The sequence below is a fragment of the Barbus barbus genome (genome assembly GCF_936440315.1).
Source record: "Barbus barbus genome assembly, chromosome: 15".
NCBI classification, from domain to species: domain Eukaryota; kingdom Metazoa; phylum Chordata; class Actinopteri; order Cypriniformes; family Cyprinidae; genus Barbus; species Barbus barbus.
The window spans coordinates 30545174-30569076 of record NC_136743.1 but is presented as its reverse complement, the minus strand read 5'-3'; the positions used below and the strand labels follow the sequence as shown (position 1 = coordinate 30569076).

Here is a 23903-nt window from a genome sequence, read left to right as displayed (position 1 = left end):
TGAAAATTCTGTCATTTATTCACCCTGTATTTGTTCCAAAAGAAGATATTTTGATGAATTTTGATGGTCCTGCATAGTATGGAAAAGAAAATAGACAAGAAACTGTTTGGTTACCCACATTCTTCAAAATATCTTATGTTTTTTGTGAAAACTGAAAACTAGTTTTACAGCAAGATTATCATCCCATCATGTCATTATTATCAGTTTAAAGTAAGGCACACGTAAAGTATAGTCAGTGCATCTAAACTTACAAGGAATTTACTTTTCATCAATGATTGTTTGAATTTGCATGCAAGTGTTTAAAACGTTTCATGCCATTGGAGGCTGTTTCTGCAGCTTAATCTGAGCTCTTGTATGTATTTACACGTGTTTAGAATGATCTTCAGAATCAGTTTAAACCTGCTACTATTCAAGGAAACAAGCAGAACGTGTGATCTTGAGGCTCGTGTTCTCTCTGCATGTGCAGTGCTTTCTCTGGTTGGAGTGGCACGTGAGCGGTTGTGCTGAAGTCCAAGCTCCCTATATGTAAGCCTCCTTTGCTTTGTATATGTTTCTGTCTGCTGTTTTGGCCTGGCAGGCTGGTGCATGTGATTGATTTGGCGCATTGTGCTACCAAATATTCAATTTGTGTGAACGTTGCTCATCACTGCTTCTGCTTGTCAGCTCTGCTGCATGGCATTTGGACGACAGCAGTTCAGCTGTGCATTTGAGACACTTCTGAGTTGGGCAGCGGGCAGACTGGTGCATGCAGTTTGCACGATAGGTTGCTTTTGACCATGAATGCTTTGGGACCATAAATTTGAACCACTTCGAACACTGATGATGTTGGCAGTGGGCAGATGGCGCGTGCAAATTATCTGGTGCTTTGTGCACCAAATATGTGACCCCTGACCACAAAAGCAGTTATAAGTAGCATGGGTATATCTGTAGCAATAGCCAGTAATACATTGTACATTAACAATTTTCCTTTTATGCCAAATTCATTAGGATATTAAGTAAAGATCATGTTCTATTATGACATTTTGTAAATTTCCTACCGTAAATATATCGAAACTTTATTTTTGATTAGTAATATGCATTGCTAAGAACTTCATTTGGACAACTTTAAAGATGATTTTCTCAATATTTAGATTTTTTTTTGCACCCTCAGATTTTCAAATAGTTGTATCTCAGACAAATATTGTCCTATCCTAACAAACCATAAATCTCAATTTCAGAAGAATTTACCCTTATGACAGGTGTCATAGGTACCACCTGGTATATTTTGTTTATGGTTACTAATGATGACTGATACATGTGATCAGCTCTGTTGTATGGCATTTCAGACAACAGACATTATTTATGCCTTAAAGCCTTCAATCATTCCCATAGCAGAGGCTACAGACAATGCATCTCGTTCCTTATTCACGGAACCAATTATTATTGAGTGTCAAACTACAAAAATATTTCAAACCTCCTCTTTGACCGGCTCTATCTTCTATGTGTAGTCTAATATGAAATTACAGCACAGTAATGAATACTACAGGGACAAACGTATCACATTCTCACTAAAGGTTCGCTGGACAAGAGTTGGTCTGACCCCTGACACCAGTTCTGTACAGAATCCCCCAAATCAGTTACTTGATCCAAATATTGTTTATTGATCATAATTAGAAATATTTTCCCCTTACATCTCATAACACGGACAGTTCTTGTAAATGACCTACCAACAGGCTGTAACATCATATAGGGGAGCTTCTCATTAGTGGCTTGAGTGATCAATTCAGATCATCTATCCATCCATGTATCAAGCAACACAGGTTATGTTTACAAAGAAATTACAGATAGACCACAATATATTACATTTGGATGTTATTAATTTATTTTGTATTAGAAACTGCTGTTTAATAAGCTTATTAAAATTGTATTAATATTATTCATTTATTAATACTTGAGATGTGGGAAGGCTTTATTATAAATGCACACAAGCAAGCACAATTTTCTTTTCTTTTTTATTACGTTTAATAATCAAAGACCTATGTGCCATAACTCATCAGAGCACATAAATCCAGTGTTGCCTGAAACAAATTAAATAAATTGGATATAATGCATTGAAGAAAATAGGTCTTGGAAACTCGAGTTATCTTGTTTCTGTCTTTTGTAATGTCCACACAGAATTAAATTGCAAGAGCTTCATTTTGAGTTTACAAACAAACAATCCTTTTGTACAACTTTCAGTATCAAACCATATTAAATATAAGCTTCCAGTCCCCCAGAGTTCAAAATGCCATAATATGCAAAGCCTTTTCCATTATAGGGTAAAAAAATGATTTTTTTTTCTAATGAATTGGAACATTTTTGCTTTCTTATAATAATTCCTCATTTCTGTCCTACATATGTCTTCATGCAAACCCCTTCCCCAAAACTGAAACTCAATACTTGGACCAAAGTACTCTTACCGATAAAGCCACACCATTAAATCCTCTTTATCTGAGCTTTCTTTGGGCCTGACATCCTGCTAGATAGTCCTTCTGCCAATCCCTAATGTGCACAGATGGACAATAACTCTTCATGATTGGCACAAAGTGGGATTCATTTTAAAAACAGCTCCATTTGAAGCTACTTGAGACGGTTAATTCCAGAACAGAATGTTCCAGAACATTAGCCAGCAGGGATAAATGAAAAGGGCTAAGAGTGGAAACACGAGCGACCCGTAGAGAGTGTGATCAAGAATGCCCTGCGAGATGACCGAGAGGAAGAGCATCCAGCCCTCGCCGAGGCTGACGGGCGCTTCGATGAGCTCCTGGTAGATGAAGACGCAGTAGAGGATGGTGAAGGCAGGGCTGAGCAGCACCATGGCCAGAGCGCACAGAGCTCTAACAGAGACCGAAACACAGAGAGAGATATGAGATTAGAGGCTAGTATAAATATGAGACCACAGACACAACTTCTCACGGTGATAATCGCTGACCGCAGACCGCTAACTGATGTAGCAATCAAATCAACCCGTAACATGAATACTGTGTATGATACAAACACTGTGTTCATATCAGTCAATGTACTCAGTGTTTTTATTATATACAGAATCGATAACACTTCATCCAACAGTAATGGCACTGAGGTGGCTTCTTACAAATCCTTAACCGTTAACTGTCATCCCCCTTTTTGAATACATGAATGCCCTGAAATACAGACCTAAGTTTGGTGTCTTTTTTTACAGAAGACATGCTGAAGTGACAGCATAAAAAAAAAAAAAAGTGTAAAAAATATATAAATTTATTGTAAAGAAAATTTACTGTGCTAAACTTTTATTTTATATAAAATGAATATTTTACAACATATTGTCATCTAAAATTGCTATTAAATCAAAGCCATATGTCTTCGCAAGTTATGTTCCAAATTTGAAGATTTTCCTGAGAAAATCCAATGAGATTAGGCGCTGTACCAAAAATACCAAAATTTCAATTTCTGTCACAATATCACTTCTATAAAAAACAATCACCAAATATGTTACCTTGACGATTCAACAGTGCAGTATAGTACCATTCCAGGAGGCACAAAATCACCTGAACTGTTCCCTCCTGGTGGAATGACCTGCCCAACCCAATCCAAGCATTTCATTCATTTATTTTTTTTTATTTAAAAAAAAATGACCCTCTAACACTAGCATTCTCTATTCTTTTGAGTTTTATTTTTATTATTATTTTTTTTAAATTGTTTTCACAGGATGAAAATTGAGTTAAGATTTTTAAAAGAGCACCAAGTGTCCTGCTTTCAGTATATAACACTATAAAATCAAGTGTTAACTTTTTGCATTAGAGGAATGTTATTAAATTTGATGTTCATTATGATGGCCAGTGGGTGTCTCAATTAAAATAAAAAGATTAGCTAATATTGCGATGCAACAGAGTCTAATTTTCACCAAAATTTAGTCAGATTATCTTCAGCGCATGTTTGACCAAAATAAATGATTATTTGTTGAGCTGTGCATACTTTGGCATGTGTGGTGTGATGCTGGCAGTGATCGGCACCAGTGTAACCGCCAAGATGAATCCCAGAGAGAAGTTAATGAGGGCTGTGCAGCCCAACAGCACCGCTAGATAGAGCAGAGCAGTCAGCTTCAGCACCTTCCAGCCCTGCTCTGTGCCCTCTCCAGACAGCAACCTGCCACAGACAGAAAGACATGATCCATGCTGGCGAGTAAACATGTAACGCAATATAAACTGCATTAGAATGAGTGTGTGTGTACCGCTGTGTGTTGTGCGGCAGGGCCAGGCCTGCAGTATAGATGGCAATAGCAGTGAGCACCACAGCTTCGGTTTCAGACACAGGGAAGTGCTCCACAGCCATTTCCTGCAGATGAACAGGTAGCAGATACAGCGCCACACCTGTCAGGTGACTAATCATCACCGGGGTCAACACTGTCAACACGCCCGGACTGGACGGCTGCAGAGAAACAGAGAAAGCAAATGTTATGCAAGAACATCTACAATGACAACTGGACTTCCATCACTGAATCAAATGCAGGATATTTATTTTGTTTTGATAAAAATAAACAATTAGCCCTTATGTTGTGTTTCGGTCATTCGTTTTACTGAAAATACTTGTGTTACCACATTAAAACTGCTTAAACAAGGTACAACTGAATCATTTTTGCACTTAAGATTGGATCTAAGATTTAGTGAAACAAATAGCATAATGAGAGGTTTACATTTGCAAAGGACTTTCAGCACAGCACAAGGGTTAGAGTCAGCAAGCATCAATTTGATTTTGTAGTTGGTTTCCAGTTAAATCTATCATTTGCTATCAATGCCATAACCTTTATTACATGAACATTAACAGGAAAGTTTTAGCTCTTGGCAACATTTCAGAAGTGCAGCATATGTACAAATGATGTAATGCAGACCAAGATGCAGAGGTCTTCATGCAATTTTACTTGATAACAGACGTCCTGAAATAGAATCTGGTGCAGTTTTACTTGTACTGCCATGAAGACAACTTAAAGCGTGCAACAACTTATCCCACTCTCCTGTTTAAAATATTTATCAAATATTCATCTTTTTAGGTGTAAAAATACTTAAGATGAGACTTACTTGCTCTGCTTCAGTAACTCCATCCACTGCTGCCAGAGCTGGTGTTCCCAGATGAACCCAGAGATCCAGCGCCTGAGGCCAAATTAAGGATTCCTACAGACACATTATTGTGTTCTGGTAAAAACAGTGTTAGATTCAGAAATACTGCATGATCCAGTGAGTTAGTTCAGAAAAGAAGTAATTAATTCCACATCAAAGATTTATAAACATGCAAATACATGGACTATACAGCCTTAAGCTGTGGTCACATTTTACTGGGAAAAAGGTCAATAGAGTGATATTATGACTTGACTTGATTTATTTATAGCCACATCAGATTCTTTCAATTTACTTTTGAAAGAAATTGTAAAAGTTTTTTTCTGGGTCCAACTTATTAGACAAGTCTTTAAGAGTTTGTAGTGATATACGAAGCACAGCTCACACTGAAGTCACTTTCAAACCAAGCAGTTTTCTGTTTGTCAATGCAGTGCATCTACATGACCAGCTCAAACCCACTGTTAAAACACTAGAATTTTCTCCAGTCAAAAAATATTCCAAAGAATAGTAAACATGACCACGCTTTTTTTATACAAAATAATGAAAAATACAACGAGTTTAGCTCAGTACAGATAATTCTGAATGGTTTCTAATAGAAAACAATTAAATTAAATCCAGACGGTTTAGTTTTTTTAACTGTATATTTGATTTCAATGATTCGTTCGTCTATACTCCATGTCCTAGAGTTTCTATTTATTTGTATTAGTTCTATTTATTAGTTTCTTGTGCTCATTTAGTTAGTCTTTTTTTAAAAGTGGAAAATCTGCCTTGATTGTTTTTAAATTAGATTAATTTTTTTTTCTTGTATTAAAAATTTGAAGTGACCCAGTCCTGAAAAGGATACTCGAAGCAGTAAGATGACAGCCAGGAGGCCAAACGCTGGCATATAGTAGCCAATGGAGACAAACCGAGAGAGAGAAGGCAAGAGGTAGAAGAAATATGACTGATGAAGACGCTCCAGGAGATTGTTGAGTTTACGGGTCATTCCCTCCAGCAATCTGGCAAACAGTGAAACAGAAGAAGGGCTGAATTAAAAGAATGCATGAGCAAAGAATATCAGAAAGTGTTTAGCATTGGTCATGGCTCTTAAAAGTAAAATGGATGTATATTTTTGTGCGTCACGACTGATTTCTTGTGCAATACAAACCAACCTGCCAATGGTGGTGGCGTCCATCTTATAGTGTCTGAAACTGTTGATGCCTCGAATGGAAGCGGCTTCGATGTGATAGCGGAGGAAGAGGCCGTGATCACCCCAGGACCGTCCGCAAGCTTGTTTCAACACCATCAGCACCATGGTCTGTGCCGCGTGAGTGTAGCCCTCAGCCGTGTCCCAGTCATTCCTCTGGAGCTAAGACACAATCAACAGCAATGTCACACTAGTCAATTTCAGTAGAAACAGCGTTGCCAGATTGGGCGGATTCGCTTCTGATTAAGTGGGTAAAATTAAGTTTAGAAATGTGAACCAAATTTGTACTGGTTTGGGATCAGTTTGGTGGTTTTCAATGTTTATATTTTATAGGCTAAAAGGAAGGTTTGCAGTAAGCTAAAATCACTACTAAAATGTAAATAGTGTCATGATGATGTAATGGAAGATTGTTTCATTTTGTCTGACAGGCCTACCTTTCCCTGAATGGTGCACAGGACTCCTAGCTTCTGACAGAAGGCATAGAAGAGATTGGCCAGGTCCAGGTTGGGCAGCTGACCGTTGAGTCCTTCCAAAATCAGGTCCAGGCTGGTAATGACGTCACTGCTGAGCTCCAATGAGAGAGCAGCTTGAATTGACCCTGCGCGACCCTGCAGCGGCGAGTACTCCATCCCTGAATGAAAGTGAGAACCCGAAACATAAACACAGACAGAACCGGCAACGTATTCTAGAAAATGGATAGAATGAGTGCAATTATGAAATTAGTTAATTGGGTAACTTTTAATTTTCTGATAGTCCAGTAAAGAAGCATGTTTGACCTGTACACACCTGTGATGTTAGTGTGGTGATAGCCTTCCAGCCAGGCCTGCATGCCGATCAGATCATGCTCGTTCACCAAGAATATGATGTCCTTGGCCCAGTAAACCTGGTCTTTAAAGAAGAAGTGGACAAAACAAAACTACGACTTAAAACTCTTTAACAGTAAGGTTCAGACTCGAATGTCTTACACAACTACAATCCTTACATCAATGCAAACTAAATCTATTGCTCTGATTTGACTTCCATCGAGGAAAAACCTACAGTGTTTGTTTTGTGAACTAGTCTCAGGCCGTTTACCCAATCTGAGCATTATTATCTAAAGTTACCAAAATTATGAAAACTGTAATTTAGCATCTTCAAATCCATCCACATTTCAGTAGTGGGAGTGGCTACTTTTACGCAAATGGCTATAATTCTTAAATGCAATGAGATTTTCTGAAAGACGTTGCATATCTATGCAAGAAAAACATTACATTTGGCAGGACCTGGCCACTTGGTGGCTCTAGCAGTTACACACATAAAAGCAAAAAGGCTCTATGTAGCCATTTGTTCATGGATATTTTACCAGATTTAGTACAGGAATATTGTTTTGGTCACTACTTACCACAAATTTCAAACAATGAATTCCCAGGCTAATTAACGGTTATGGCAAAGGCATAATATTTATTAAAAAGGTTCTTGAACAAAATGTCAAATTTTCACAAAACTGTGTAAGGACTGATTTTGCAAATTAATGATCAAACACCAGGCAGTGCTTAATAAATATTGAAAAAATAAAAAGGCTTTAAACTGCTGTTCTGAAATTTAGATACATTTTTACTTTATGCATTACACTAATGTGAATATTTTAATCATTATATTAGTGGCATTACTCGCTAAATTACATAAGAACCTTAAAAATTATTTTAATGGTTAAAGTAGTCAAGCCAAATAACGGGCTTGTTCCAGGACAAATCTTCAATCTTCAAACTCATGCAACTTTTAAAGGCACTACAGAAAAAGTTTTATTAATATCATTTTTTATTAATATTATATTTAGGTAACATCTAGGAATTATGGGGAAACACGAGGAATTTTTCAAACATGATATTGAACAACTTCTGAATTTGACGAATCAAAACGAACCAAAAAAAAAAGTAAAGATTGGTTTGTCATGCAAGACTGGTTGAAATCAACATTGGTTATGTTGACAGAATGTGCTTATAAAGTGTCTTACTCCTGAAATACTGTGCGAGAGCCAGCAGAAGACCGACTGCCTGGTTGTTGCTGTTTCCAGGACTGCAGGGAGCAGTGATGACCAGAGCTTCTGTCCGAGGAGCGCGAGGAGCTCGCAAGATCCCGTACACATTCGTGCCTCGAACCATCTGAACAAAACAGAGGGTAAAACATGTTTATATTCAATTCCACTTCAGTCTTACTTAACTCTTCTATAGCAAAGCCAAGGGATCGATGATGCATTTGGTTGTTATATTATGTAAATACTTTTTATAAAGTTTGTGAAGATCCTTTGCACTGTCTGTATTTTGTTGCACTAGACAGTTTGCACAATTGTTTCACTACTTGCTACATGTTCAGATTAGTGCTGTCAAACAATTAATTGCGATTAATCGCATCCAAAATAAAAGTTTGTGTTTACATAGTGTGTGTGTGTACTGCTTACAGTCAATAGAGTTTGGTGATTGTAAAGTGACTGTAATAACACAGACTGACAGCACAGGGACTCACGTATCTTTCTTTGTTCTCGTCAGGGAAGGGCAGCTTACGGGAGAAGCTCTGAGTGAACACCTCCAGTCCTCTGGCCTGCATGCTCTTAACTAACCACTCCACCGGCATCCCACTGGAGAGACAAATCAGGATCATTTCTGACTTCCTCCAGACTTTACACAGCAACGACTTGCTCTGCTCACCCCGCCTTTCTTTTGTGCGCGTCAAACTCCTTGGCGAGGGTCAGCGCTCGCTCCCCGGAGGAGAAGCGCTCCTCCACCATGGTGGAGCCCATGGCGTTCTCCGACATGTACGTGCGCAGAGTGAAGGGCTCAAACGCCAGACCCATGAACCACACTATAGCCGCCAGGTAGCACACAATACTGAAGAAGAGAAATTAACACAAGCAGAGAAACAGATAAGGATGCCATAGTGTGTCAGGTTCACACAAGACTGCAGAAGCTGTGATTTTAAAGGAGAAACCCCTACCATATGGGTGTGTTGAGGCGGGTCAGGAGATTGGTCAGGGCTTTTCTGCGATTCGGGTCAGACAACAGACCCATGGTGATAACCTACTGCCCTGCTTCAATAGACCTAATCTCAAAAATATGGAAACACTGTATAATAACTTTCCCTGGTTGAGCATAGTGCTGTTAAACGAATAATCACATCCAAAATAAAAAAGGTTTTATTTACATAATATATATGTGTGTGTGTTCTATATAAATATACACATATACAGTATAGTTCAAAAATATTAACATGTATTCATATAATATATAAAAGTTACAAGAATGGGACCATCAAAATAAAGTGTTAGCACAATAATTAATAACCAAATCTGTTTTAACATACATTAAAATACTTACAATAACGCAATTGAATATTACTAACATTATTAAAATATATATTTTGAGTGATTGACAAGATGAATGAAAGCTACTCATGAAAATCTCCTTCCACAGCAAATCAGTCAAATAGAGATTATTAAGAGTAAAATGAGCAGAATTATAACATTAAGATGTTTAGCTGCAGTCTCAGCGCTGCAGATGGATCCCTGCCATGAACAAACACATCTGAACAGCTCTTAGAGCAATCGCAGAGTTTGTGATAAAGTATATAAACGTCTCGGTATACAGCGAACTCACCTCGAAATATGAAACTTTAAAATACAGTTTCACCTGCAGCTGCAGTCCATTCATTTATTCTCAACTGTTCCGTGTTTCTGCCGGAAGTGCGGACCGACTTCCGGTGAGCGACCACGAAGGGGCGTGGCCTAGCGAGGGTTTATTTTTTTTGTATGCTCTTAAAAGTAGTAACATCGAATATGGAAGGGAAAAATAATGCATAAAGAGCAAATTTGAATGACAAATACATGTATATTCTTTACAAAATGATTCATACAATTTATCCACGTCAACTTGATATTAATTGCATTAGTAGTAATAAGAGTTACAAGTATTTCTATGTTTATGTAATTTATTTTCACATTTAATTACATAGATCAATTATTTAAAATGAGATGTTACCTAATAATATTGTGCCTTATTGTGGCAGCATAGTTTTGAGAGAATGACATGATAAAACTGTGTCATAATATACACTGTTTTATATTATATGTGACCACAGAACCAGTCTTAAGTGTCATTTTTTCGAAACTGTGATTTATGCATCATCTGAATAAATATTTCCATTGATGTATGGTTTGTTATGATAGGACAATATTTGGCTGAGAAAATCAGGAATCTGAGGGTGCAAAAAAATCTAAATACTGAGAAAATCACGTTTAAAGATGTCCAAATGAAGTTCTTAGCAATGCATATTACTAATCAGTTTTGATATTTGCGGTAGGAAATTTACTAAATATCTTCATGGAACATGATATCTACGTAATATCCTAATGATTTTTGGTATAAAAGAAAAATGTATAATTTTGACCCATACAATGTATTTTTGGCTTTTACTATAAATATACCCCAGCGACCTAAGACTGCTTTTGTGCTCCAGGGTCACATATTTCATAATGTACATCCGAGGTTGATTACAGCTGTCATGTAACGGAGAAAAGTAGTCAGACTCGCTGCTCTATACATTTATTCAATTTAAGTTGTGTTTTCATTATTAATCAAACCACCAACATTCCCATAATGAGACACACAAAGACAAAAAACAGGTGTATTGTGTAGATAGCATGCAAAATTACAGTTACTCTCAATCTCTTGAAAACGACTTCAATTTTGCAATTTAATAGTTCATATAAGTGGCACATTCCCGTTTCATGAAAACCTCTAAGCTGCCGTTGTGTTACTCATCCTCAATCTACCACTGATTGCACACAATGCAAATGTAGCACTTCTAACTTGAAAAGATCACTTTCATCAAAACGCTACAGTAAGTTGTCATTTTTAGCATTTTTGTTTCTTTGCATTTGAGAATTAAATCTGATTTGATGATTTAAAGACTAAAGGCCAGTGCTAGATAGATATTTTTCAGTTGTGTGGATGTCCTTGGTAATGATAGAGGAACGCAATCAAAGTCACTGTGGAGAGAAAAATAAAAAAACAGTTCAGAGCATATATCGCTGGTTCCAATTTCTGACATTGACTAATGATCCTGCAAACATCAAACATACCACCGGCTCACAGAGAGTCAGCGTAAAGAGCTGGAGGAGGCAGAAGATCAATGTCTGCAAACTGGAAGTGTTCTGCCTCTCTGTCACGAACACAGGGATAATTAAAGAAAAAGACATGATCACACAAGGTAGGCTTTGCTGTTCCTTTAAATGATAAAAAAACCTGAGCACTAAATAATATGAAAATAACGAACGCATATAAGAAGTGATAGCACTGGATATAGACAAGATCCTTGAAAAAGACCTGAAAGAGGCTTTATCAATTGTTTTTTAGAAATTGTGGAGATATACTATTTAAAAATGTAAAAATCCAATAACACATTTTCATAGTTTTCTGTGCTAATCTCCCTTGTAAACTCTGGCAGTCTCATCTGTTAGAGCTAGGTGTTATGCATTATTGGGTTTTAGGTCGTTATGTAAGGAAAAAAGGTAAGGTACAGCATAACAAATGACCCATATAAACACGTTTATCACTAGCAAGGAATCGATGGGACAAAAAGTTACTTTAAATCACATATCATCAGTGCTGCTGAAAAAGTTGCAAATGTTCAATGAAAGAAGTCAAGAACAGATTACATAAAAAATACCTTGGTTACTATTGAATATTTCTTTGAATTGTCTTCAAATATTGGTGTGTACCGACTGGACATGATGCTCGTACAGCTGTGTTTATCTGAAGCGTCACACTACTCACTGCGTCTGGATCTCTTCAATACTCCAGTCACCGAAAGGATGATGAGCAGAAGAGTTGCTATCAACTGAGGAAACACGATTAACACCAACACCGCACAAAACTAATTCTCAACACTGAGAACGAGAACCGGCATACTCACACATCTCAGGAATAGAGGCAGCTTTGATCTGACTCCTAGAAAGAGAAAGACAACTCTAGAGATCCGTGTACAACAGCTCAAATTAACTTTATGAAACACAGTTCAGGCTTACACATTCTCAGCAGACAGTGACAACGTGTCATCTTCATACATCCACTCCTCGCTGTCATCAGTGACTGGATGAACACATTTGATAATGCATTGACAGACATTTGCAGTGGCAGTCCAAAACACTGGCGCCAATGCACTTTTTTCAAATAATCCACAACAATACGTGAAATGATAACACATTTTGATATCCATATATTTGTCTTTGCTGCACAATTGAACAAAGAAAAGAATCTGAAATATTAATTTGATGGAAAATCCCAAACTGGCCCAGACTGTCAAGTTTTAGGGTTGCTTTGCTGCCACAGGCACTGGATGCTTTCAGCATTTTGGAGGCAAATTCATACCCAGATTCAGAAAGCAGGGCCTCCATCTAAAGTCATGGGTCTTTCAGGACCTAAACACACTTCAAAAAGCACCCAGGAAAGGTTCAAGACACAACGCACTGTTCTGAAGTGAGTCTAAAACCCATTAAAACAGATGGAGAAATCTGAAAACAGCAGTTATGAGCAGGTACCCATCTAATATGCAATAACTGCCAGTACAGAGATCACTGGATGGTTATACCTTATATTAACTCTAGTGTGGCTTTTTTTGGGCAATGCCAGTTTTCTTTTCTGATTTAAATATTAAGCGAAATAAAGACTCACGGAGATCAGATATTTAAATTTAATTCATTTTTGGGAAAATGTTTAAATAAAGTGCAAGGGTGCCAATATTTTTGACCTCTACTGTATAAAGAAAAACAATAAGAGAAAACTTACAGCTACTTGTAAGCACAGGATTCTGATGAGAGGACCTGCAAAGATCAAGCCAATTGAAATTTAGATCCACAGGTCATTGTTGCATTTTTTTTGGGCCACATTGTGTAAAACTGTTATGGATTGCAGCAGTGCAGTGTCTGATTTGAGTCTAGTGACTATAGAAGACATGTTACTTGTCTGAGCTTTCCATTTTATCATGAGATGTAATGATACTTCTGTTTTGGGAAGCCACTTTCTACGGACATTGAATTCCTTTTGGATGCTGGCCATCTGTAAAGTTGAGTATTAAAAGCTATATACATACTGTATATGATGTGCATATCTTAGAAAACAGGGTGGCTGATGGTGGATCTTACACTATTAAACAATGGAAAATAATAAAATCACAACATTGCTACAATAAAATACACTATTTACTTAAATATGTACTGAACTAATTTGAAAATTAAAGTATTTGAACAATTTAATGTGTTCTGTAATCTATTATAAAGCCAGTTTTGATTGCTTCCACTTCACATGGACAGATTTTCACACAACATTTAAATTATTAAACTTTTTGTGTCATTGTAGCTATGTTTGACAACACTACACCGCTTCGGTGATGGCGCATGCCATTAGTTAAAAGCAATTTTAAGTTGTTTTTAATATGGCTTCAACAACACTCTTCCTAAAATCCTGCTATGTGCTTCAAAAACTGCGGCAATATTTATATATTTATACCAAGCCTCTGCAGATGATCCAGAATGCAGCAGCACATATGGTCTTCAATCAACAAAGAGAATAGTGTAACTGTACACTTTCACTGCGTAGATCTACCTTGTTAATTTAATGCATGTGTGTCTAGGTATGTACGTGCTGTATTTACCTGCTGCTGACACTAAGGTTATCTCCATCGGTTTGGCCTCGTCCAGCGGCCTGTGATACCTTTTTTCCGAGCTCAAGCATCTCCTTAATGTTCAACTCCATGTTCATCACAGATATGTAGCCATCTATAAACACAAACACAGAATCAAGACATTTGCCTCCCTACAAGTGACCCTGGACCAGTCATGAGGGTCAATTTTTAGAAATTGAGATTTATACATCATCTGAAAGCTGAAAATAAATAATCCTTCCATTGATGTATGGTTTGTTAGGATAGAGCAATATTTGAAAATCTGGAATCAGAGTGCGCAAAAAAAAAAAAATATTGAGAAAATCAACTTTAAAGCTGTCCAAATGAAGTTCTTAGCAATGCATATTACTGATCAAAAATTTACTAAATATCTTTATGGAACATGATCTTTACTTAATATCATAACGATTTTTGACAAAAGAGAAATGTATAATTTTGACCCATACAGTGTATTGTTGGCTATTGCTGCAAATATACCTTCATTCATGGGTCCAGGGTCACACATCAGTGAGACAAGAGATGTAAGAGTGATTTCAAATGAACTCATGCAAGAGATTTTCTCAGGTGAAGTCAGAAATTAGGAGTTTTTGGACAAAAGTAGCCAAGTTTATTTTAAGCCTAAAAGAGGCGACACATCCTGGGGGATACAAACCTTTGAGAAGCTGTGGGGAGTGTAGGTAGCATTTCTTGGTTTCATTTTGAAAGGGTGTTTGTTGTGAATATTTAGATGAGGTGACTGTTTCTACATTCGTTGTTTAGCTCACAGGAAGCATTTAAACCTGTTTGGCCACCTGTAGTGGGAAATCTACTGATAAAAGTTGATCATGTTTACACATGTTGGAGGGGACTTCAGCATTAGCTTAACATTGAAATGTATTTATTTCGAGTATAGTGCCCAAACAAAATCTCACAAGAACCACAATTTCTGAAAATTTGAAACATAACTTGGTTAGACATATGGCTTTGATTTCATACCAATTTTAGAGTGCAACATATAATAAAATATTTATTTTATATTAAATTAAATTATAGTATACTAAATTACAGCCATGATGTAACAAGCATTGATAAACAAGTGTTGTGTTTTCAGTGAATTTATACCCCCCAAAGAGCGAAGTATACAAACATTAAAACCAAAATTAAGTTTTGAAAAAAATAAAAAAATAAAATAGTATTATTATTTGAGACCCAATGAGATGGAAAATTGCAATAAATTAATTTGCCGATTTTGCCCTTTTTAGGGTTAATTATTCCTAAAGAGTGCTGCAGGTAAGAACATGCACGACTAAGAGTTTGTCAGGAGAGCCTCACATCTGTTGTTGGTGTCTCTGGCTAGCCATTTGCCCTTGGGGCAGTTGACTGTTCGGATGATGCTGATGAGATCCCCACTTTTGACGGGCAGGTCGTACTTTCGCAGTTTGCCGTCCGCCAGCACTCTGGCATGATACATGGGCTCTTCCAGTCCAGTGATCTATTGAGAAACACATCAGAAACTACATTCACTTAAACGCATGTCACTGCATTGTGTACTTGTGCAGTCTTCTTTAAAGTAAACGCCAGTTAGTTTGAAATAGCATCTTATGTGCTGACATCCACTGAGTATATCAGGTGTGACTTTAATCTATGCATTTGAATTCACTTTAAATTTCTTGTGCATTTCATTTCTCTTTTTATCCTTCTCTTTCTGTTCTCTCTTCTCCTTCTCCAGACGCTGCTTCTCTTTCTTCTTCTGCTCTTTATCCTCATGATGTTCAGGGCTCGGCTGCTTCTTTCTGAAAGAATCACACATTTCTTGCAAATCAGCTTCTGAGGAACAACCCAGGCCACTTATCTTCCTTGCTCTGAATCTATATTGGCAAATAACAAAATTGGCTTTTTTACATTTAAATGTTTTCACAAACATTTAGATACGCTACAAGTCACATAAGAAAATAAAAATATCAAGCTAACATTTTCACTGGACTCACCACAAAATAAGTAACTAAATCAATCATATTTCTATGTATTTGTTAGAATATGTATGCTTTCATCAAATGTTTTCTTTACAAAAATGTTAAAATACTTATTTTCTTTTACAAAGAGAAAATTTGCAAGAAGCTGGAGACTAGATAGCTATAAATCACATATCATTATAGAGCTATAACGCAACAAAACATAATACCTATCATGTTGGCCATTTTGATCTTCAGCTGCATTAGACCTTCAAAATGTAAAGGGAGAAATACAGTTAATAAAACATATGTGAACCTGCACCACAAAACCAGTCATAAGGGTCAAATTTATGGAATTGAGATTTTTACACAATCTGGAAGCTGAATAAATAATATTTCCATTGATGCATGGTTTGTTAGGACAATATTGATGAAAATCTGGAATCTGAGGGTGCAAAAAAATCAAAATATTGAGAAAAATCGCCTTTAAAGTTGTTCAAATGAAGTTCTTAGCAATGCATGTTACTAATCAAAAATGAAGTTTTGATATATTTACGGTAGGAGATTTATAAAATATCTTCATGGAACATGATCTTTATTTAATATCCTAATGATTTTTGACAAAAGAAAAATGTATCATTTTGACCCATACAATGCATTTTTGGCTATTACTATAAATATACCCCAGAGACTTAAGACTGCTTTTGTGCTCCAGGATCATATTTATTAATTTCTTAAGCTGTGGACTGCATTTCACAAACAACAGCAGAGTGAAATAAATGCTGACAAACCATTGAGTGACATGCCATATATTCCTCCATGTTTCTTCTTTCTGTCAAACAAATTAAGAGATCAATACAACTACACTTAGTGTTAAGACTAAATATTAGCTGAAATACCTTCCATTTCATATCAATCACCTATTAAAATCAATTTCCAGCATACATGGCATCACAAAGGCATCTTACATAATATATAAAACATAATATTTATCAGTAAATTGTTAAATATGTCAACTAAACTATATCTGTAATTTAAAAAATGCCAATTCTAAGAAATAATCACTCACCACAAGGCTGTTATCTGCATATGGATCTGAAACGGAAAACACATAAAATCCCATTCTCTACAAACTATTTGTATTCAAAATTAATGTTGGCATAATACTCACTCTTAGGAGCTCCTTTACACTTATAAGAGCTTTGAGCGAAAGAAAACCTGGGGACTGTTTCCACATCCTCATAAACATTATCAAAGCTTTCATGGAAACACTTTTGTTGAGAAGACCTGAGGAAAAACATTACATTTGTTGGCAGCGAGTCTTGATTGCAGTATAATGAAAATGACAGAACTATATTGAGAGACACTAGAGTCGTACTATTCATAATAACTATGCTTTTACATTTGCTCTGATGGAAGCGGGTGTTCACTGCTCAGGTTGAAGGTAGTGTGTGATCCATTCATTTCCAGGTCAGACGCCACTGATTCTGAAGTCCCTTCATTTCTCATTTCTTCTGAGGACTGACAGAGAGCGTCTTCTGACTGCATGCTCTTTGGACCAGAATGACCTGGACAATGCTGGCCCAACACAGCCTGTAAATGCAGGCCATTGTCTTCATTTGGCAGTGGTGGAGGCAACGAATCAAACCCTGGAAACTCAGTGGCCTCTAAATCCAGGGCCGCCAGATTTATGGCATTACTGTCTGTGGCTTCTGGTGCAGAAATGTCAAAATCTGGGAATTCAGGGGGAGGTACGCTTGCGTCCTCAAGTGATGCATTAGCAGTGGCTGCAATCTCAGGCTCGGGTACAGATTCTAGAAAGAAAGATGTAACAAAGAACAAGATTGAAATCATTTCCTTGATATGAATGGATCAGCCGAGTTTCAAGTGGTTGTAATATGCCATTTAACAGAGATCTTGCACATTCTTCAGTGCATTAATGCAGCAATCTGATAATGTGGCAACTGTTAAAATCCTACAGTTTGCCTAATGAACTGTATTTTAGTAGGGGTGCAAAGTTTGGAAAGATATACTCACCAAGGCTACATTTATTGCGTTGCATATTATCAAATATACAACAAAACATTAATAAATATGATCACACCTTGAAAGAACTGTTTTCCAAAAACTATATTTTAAAATGTTTGCCCACAGTGTGCCTCTAGAAGCTTGCATTCTGCAAGTGAACTTGGCTTTATTGTTCATCCCGAAGAGGCACAAAATCACTTTCACAGACTTTTACATTAACTGTTCCCTTCTGGCAGAATGACCTGCCCAACTCAATCCCAGCAGCTCAGTCCTTAGACATCTTCAAAAAACGGCTAAAACTCTAGCACTCTCTATTATAATTCTATTTTATCCATTTCTTTTCTTTTTTTATTTAAAAAAATAAAAAAACATGCTCCTTTAAGACTTGAACTCTATTTGTTTTCTAACTGCTTGTTTTCTATTTTTAAAAAAAGACCTCTAACACTAGTCTCAATTTTTCTATTCTATCAATCGGTTTTCTTTTTATCTATTAAATAATTAACAACAACAACAAAAAAAAAACGTACTACATGTACTGTGTTAAGATAACGGAGACTTGTTATAGCACTTGCATATCATTGCTCTTTTGTTGGTTTTGATTGCTTCTATTGTCGCTTTGGATAAAAGCGTCTGCTAAATGACTAAATGTAATTGATCCTGTGATGGCATTATTTCTGAAGGATAATGTGGATATTATTGTTGGAAATAATTTTTGAAGCTAAAAACTTGTGTGATGCATTTTTTTTCAGGATTTTTTGATGAATAGCAAGTTAAAAAGAGCAGTATTTAGGCTATTAAAAAAATATTTTATAACATTATGGCGTGGTTTCACAGACAGGGCTTAAACTAAACCAGGATTAGGCCATAGTTCAATTAGGACATTTAAGTAATTTTTATAAACGTACTTAGCAAAAAACATTACTGGTGTCTATCTTGAGACAAAACAAAGGCACTGTTATATTTTAAGATCAGTCAGAGCAAGTTTATTTCAGTTGAAACAGCTCAGACTTAGATTTTAATCTAGGACTAGGTTTAAGCCTTCTCTGTGAAACCGGGGGTATAAATGTTTTTGCTGTCACTTTTGATCAATTTAATGCATCTTTGCACCTTTTTTTAATATTACTTGCTCTACATTTTTGAATGTTAGTGTATCATACATTTTTCACCAAAATATTTGTTTAACATTCTTGTTTATACAAGTCATGACTATAAACACCAGCAGCTTTTTAACCTTTTTTCAACCATTTCAGGGCTGTTACTGCAGAGAATTAATCTCACGGACACAGTATTCAGTCTAGTACTGAGATACATTGATATATGAGCAAAAATCAAGGAACAATAATAAAAAAGAAAAAAGAACTTCCACAAACCAATAGTAAATGCTTCACTTGGTTCACAGACATGAAATCCAGTCTTATATTTGCTCAGATCCACACGTGGGGGTCTAGGTGCCTTTGAGGGTGTAGGGCCTAAAGATGCCAGATCAGGAAGAGGTTTGCGTGCTTTTTTAGGCCGCGTGACTCCACCAAGCTTCATTACAGAGATGGTGCCTAAAGTACAAGAACAGGTATAAAAAATAAAGACAAATTCCTCAGTCTTACATTGAAGTAACTCTTTGTCATGCAACTTACAACTGCAAACATTCATATGCATCCACGTAAAAGATTCCTCAGTTATGCAACTTACTGTGTGATATTCCATTAACCTTCAATGGCGAAGCCTCTGGGTGACAGCTTTCAGATGCAGTAGAGGAACATGGACTTTCTGTGTGCTGCACTTGAGCTTTACTGGAGTAGAAGCCCCTTGGTCTGCCACACACCAACAGGTTCCTCTGACAGAGCTTTCTCTTGGCTTTCTCTAGCGTGCTCAGGACATGCTGGTCAAAGAAATGAGTTACACTTCCAGAAGATGAATCTGTCAGCGAATCATTTGGTGAAGTAGCTGAATGATCTAGCAATCCAGCATTTGACACCCTCATCTGTTGGACCTCCCCAGCTTCTGTTCTTGCAGTCTTTAGGGTGGACTCTTCCCTCTGAGCATTAAAAGTACCACTGTTTTTCAAAAGCCCCAGACCATTTTTACCCATTTCTTTAGTGTACAGTGAAACTCTGGTCGAGCTGAAAGGTGTAGGAGTTGGATTCATGATGCATTTCCGAGGTGAGGTGATGCCCTTTGAAGCAGGTGCAGAAGAATCATGCGGCAACACGAGGGGCAAATGCAGCTTTTTAAGTGACGGCCTGTTCTGCCCATCTTCAGATGTTGTGCTTGGGAATGATACAGGGCGTTTTCCTGAGGGCGTTTTCTGGTCTTCTCTCAAAATGAATTGGGTTTGACCGGTGGTCTTGGTCTCCACCGCTGAACAAAGGCTCATGGTGATCAGACCAGAGCGGCTTATGGCAGATGTTGGGAGGCGTTTGGGTTTCTCAGGAACCACAGGTCTGTAGCTCACCTGGATCTCTTCTTGAAACTTTGCCCTTATGGATTTGAAATTGTTGCAGGCCTCCTGTAACCAACATACAATCAGTTAATGACAGATATACAGTTAAGCTCATACTAACACAATTTAGTGCAGTATTCAAATAGTTAGGCATGTAAATGCATGATTATTGTTCAAAAACATATATTTAAATATAAAACAAAGTACAGCGACACAAAAACAGATTGTTTACCTCTTCCATGTTCCTTTAGATTCTCCTTGGCCAAGCGCTAATTACATAAATATGACATAATATCTTCAAAAAAGCTCCAGACAGCGGAACATTGTTCTTATTGATTGATTAAACCAGGTCAATCCTAGACTGCTGAAGGCATGGCTCATGAATATTAATTACGTTGCGTGTGCGTCGATCGGTGCTCCTATCTGATTGGATAGAATAGAGACGGTAAAGAGCGGGCGCCAGTACCGGATAAATAAAATAACCTTCATGATTATATAATATAATATATCACCAGGATTACGTTATTTACCCGCTACTGGCGCCCAGTCTAGTCTTTAAAGCTTTATGCTTTATGTTGTCCAATCAGGACTACCGGGCGACACTCAACCTAATTAATATTCATGAGCCAAGACTTCCACAGAGTATGATTTTATTTAGTTCTGTTATGTATTTATAGTTAAACGTCTCAATTAAACATGACACATTTCATATAAGAAAAGTAATACGGTCCAATGAACCGATATGAAGTAATTCTCAAAGGTATTTTACCGGATTTTTAATTGCACACTGAATCGTGTTTTATGATTGAAGTGTTAATTTTCTGGTAATTCTCTCTCTCTTTTTTTATTATTTTTTATTTTTTTTACAGTATGCAGTGTGTGCAAAGTGAAACAGGCAGTTGCAAACTGGTGATAATTACTCCAGTCATTTATTTTAATTCAATGCAAGTCTGTATTTGTTCATGATAAAGTTGATAACGTTTCTTGTAAGTCATGTATTTGCTTGGAGGTGGAGCATTCTGGGCAAAAGTGAGTTTTTTCCCTCAAAAACCCTGTCAATCATTAATAATACTGAAAAATAATTTGTAGACTGGACCTAAGTCTCAAACCAACTAATTTCAGCAATGTGCAGATTTGTGTTTTCTATTTGTCCGTATGGAATTGTTTTATCATGTTTCAGTCACCATATTTCTGCCAGATTTACTGATGACTTCCTGCAATCATCAAGCAACAGGTACTATATATGTTCATGTTGTACCATGTTACTATATTGTGTCTCGTCAGGGCTAATGCATCTTCCAGACACACCAGAGGAGCTGATACCCCTGCTCCTGTTGAAACTCAAGAGCTGGACACAGTGGTCACCGTGTGATTCATGTCGAGATAGGAAGGTAAAAACTCTTTAAAGGCATATAAAACTCAAAGATTCCAACATATATGGAAAAGAAAGTCTATTGCAAGTCTATTTGTGTCTATTGCAATGATACATTTGTTAATTCTGGAAAGAAAATCTTGATAAAATGTGCTAGATAGCAGCCTACTTCATTTTTAACCATTAAACTAAAATATTTTTACTTAAAATCTTAAATTTTTGTACTTCAAAAAAGTATGGTAAAAATTTAGTTATATATCTGTCATTGCAGCAGAGGATAATTGGAAATAGTTTAGTGCTGTCAAACGATTATTCGCATCCAAAATAAAAGTTTTTGTTTACATAACATATGAGTGTATGCTGTGCATATTTATTATGTATATATATAAATAGACAGACATGCATGTATATATTTAAGAATAATATGTTAAGTTTATATATTAAATATATTATATATAAATATAAGAATATGAATATATAAATGCATAAACATGTAAATATTTTCAAAATATATACATAATAAATATACACAGTACACATACATAATGTAAACAAACTTTTATCGTGATTAATCACTTGACAGCACTAAAATATTTGTTTATTATTACATATTGGTATGTGTGTATGTGTGTGTGTATGCTTCTGATGTATTCATTTTTAATTTTATTTTTACATATATAATTATATATAATTTTAGACAAACTGCAAATGTAGAGCAGCTCTAATTTCTGGTGATATGCAAAAAACATGCAACACGCAAACATTTTAATGCCATTTTAATGAAATCACGTTTAACTGTCCAGTATATTTGTTGCAACTGTTAACACACATATAAGCTGGTGATAGCTTAAAATAAATATTTATGATGTGATGTTATTGATGTTTGACAGATTCGTTTCCAGTACTTGGAACGAGCGTCTCAGTTCGGTGGTCAGAAGTGTGTGCACAGTCAGTGGGATGAAAGACAATGTCCAGAAGAGGGCGAGTGCCAACCACAAGACAACCACTGTGGGGACATGTTTGCATGTGGGCCCAAAGGTCGGTATTTCTGCCTGCGTTTCTTTCTACATGTTTGTCTGTATGTCTTTTCATACTGCATGTGTTCTCACAGGACGCTGTGTTGGACAGCAGCTCCGATGCAATGATGAAATAGACTGTGTAAATCAGAAAGATGAGACTGACTGTGAAGTGATAAACAGAAGAGAAACCAAATGTACCGGCATGTTGACTATACCAGGAGCTGAAAAAGCCACTCAAGGGTAAGACGTAGCAGACTGATTTTTTGGGTGCTTACTGCTAAATATCAGTAATTCTGGTGGAAAACGAAATCAGTAACTGACATACTGTACAAGACCAAATGAATTGGTTTCACATCCAGAAAACATCCACTCAATCACATGTGTGGTATCTTTATATCTCAATATATGTTATACTACATGACGTACTATATGTATCCAAATCTTGAAATGAGTTTGTTTTATTCCCTCAGATATAATGCTTTATCTGGTGATTTTATGAATCGTGTTCTGGACCCAACATACTTTGGAGGTGTTTGTTGGTACATCTATAATGGAGAGTGGCGGAAACTCACGTACGATCCTTTCTGTGAACACCTCAGTTATGATGATGCTGAAAAATATTACCGGAAACCTCACAACTTCTTCTCATATCAAATAATGGTATGCCCTCATATCTTTGGTACTTTAATATCACAATAATAATGCAATAAATATCAAAATAACTTACTTTCTTTCTCTTTCTTTACCAGTTTAAAAAACCGGGGATATTTCACATCCTGCCGGCAGGAGGAGGTTTTGAGAGTGGCAATAATTTCAGTGAGATGGAGAGGCGAAATAGGGTCAAAAACCTCCCATGAGGCCAACGGCTGGGTAGATACACAAGAGCCCACATAAGGAAGTATCGCCTGCGGCCTTAGTTTTGAAATTTTGTCAAGAAGGATTCGCAGAGTGCATTGGAAGGATTTGGTATATGATTAACAGATGGATTTAAAACAGTATTAAAAATGGAAAATAAGATAGTAATTTTGTCACACATCCATCTGTTCGAACCATGTTTGTTCAGTGATATAAGACGTTAATGTTAATGACGTCACATATAAACACAAGCG

The 23903-nt window shown here is 36.6% G+C and overlaps 3 protein-coding genes across 8 annotated transcripts; 1 reads left to right on the top strand and 2 right to left on the bottom strand.

Moving 5' to 3' along the window:
* Positions 1 to 1618: 1618 nt before the first annotated feature.
* Positions 1619 to 10028, bottom strand: LOC306881777 (glycosylphosphatidylinositol anchor attachment 1 protein-like). Its single transcript, XM_079436052.1, has 13 exons — positions 9924 to 10028; positions 9265 to 9369; positions 8979 to 9158; positions 8797 to 8908; positions 8288 to 8435; positions 7081 to 7182; positions 6729 to 6925; positions 6260 to 6456; positions 5953 to 6106; positions 5073 to 5144; positions 4229 to 4425; positions 3973 to 4143; positions 1619 to 2855 (listed from the first exon to the last, which is right to left on the bottom strand). The coding sequence occupies exons 2-13, from the start codon at positions 9336 to 9338 to the stop codon at positions 2612 to 2614; spliced, it is 1848 nt and encodes a 615-aa protein (XP_079292178.1). The 5' UTR covers positions 9339 to 9369; positions 9924 to 10028; the 3' UTR covers positions 1619 to 2611.
* Positions 10029 to 10853: 825 nt separating this feature from the next.
* On the bottom strand, positions 10854 to 20800 carry LOC306881910 (uncharacterized protein). 5 transcript variants are annotated; one of them, XR_013785183.1, is made up of 18 exons: positions 20636 to 20800; positions 19653 to 20469; positions 19337 to 19516; positions 17341 to 17752; positions 17110 to 17225; positions 17008 to 17033; positions 16730 to 16770; positions 16169 to 16207; positions 15647 to 15779; positions 15319 to 15478; positions 13978 to 14101; positions 13113 to 13147; positions 12353 to 12416; positions 12241 to 12275; positions 12102 to 12165; positions 11408 to 11487; positions 11129 to 11314; positions 10854 to 11094 (listed from the first exon to the last, which is right to left on the bottom strand). XR_013785183.1 is itself a non-coding variant. In XM_079436267.1 (17 exons), exons 1-16 carry the CDS (start codon positions 20642 to 20644, stop codon positions 11415 to 11417), a joined length of 2328 nt encoding a protein of 775 aa, XP_079292393.1. In that variant the 5' UTR covers positions 20645 to 20800; the 3' UTR covers positions 10854 to 11314; positions 11408 to 11414. The 5 variants fall into 5 exon arrangements, 3 of the variants coding, with proteins under 3 accessions (XP_079292393.1, XP_079292391.1, XP_079292392.1); XR_013785184.1 differs by having other exon boundaries at positions 15647 to 15854; positions 20636 to 20766; XM_079436267.1 differs by having other exon boundaries at positions 10854 to 11314.
* On the top strand, positions 20465 to 23681 carry LOC306881911 (complement component C8 alpha chain-like). 2 transcript variants are annotated; one of them, XM_079436269.1, is made up of 5 exons: positions 20465 to 20954; positions 22492 to 22813; positions 22887 to 23034; positions 23265 to 23454; positions 23544 to 23681. In XM_079436269.1, exons 2-5 carry the CDS (start codon positions 22792 to 22794, stop codon positions 23649 to 23651), a joined length of 468 nt encoding a protein of 155 aa, XP_079292395.1. In that variant the 5' UTR covers positions 20465 to 20954; positions 22492 to 22791; the 3' UTR covers positions 23652 to 23681. The 2 variants fall into 2 exon arrangements, with proteins under 2 accessions (XP_079292395.1, XP_079292394.1); XM_079436268.1 differs by lacking the exon at positions 20465 to 20954 and adding an exon at positions 21525 to 21794 and having other exon boundaries at positions 22666 to 22813.
* Positions 23682 to 23903: the final 222 nt, after the last annotated feature.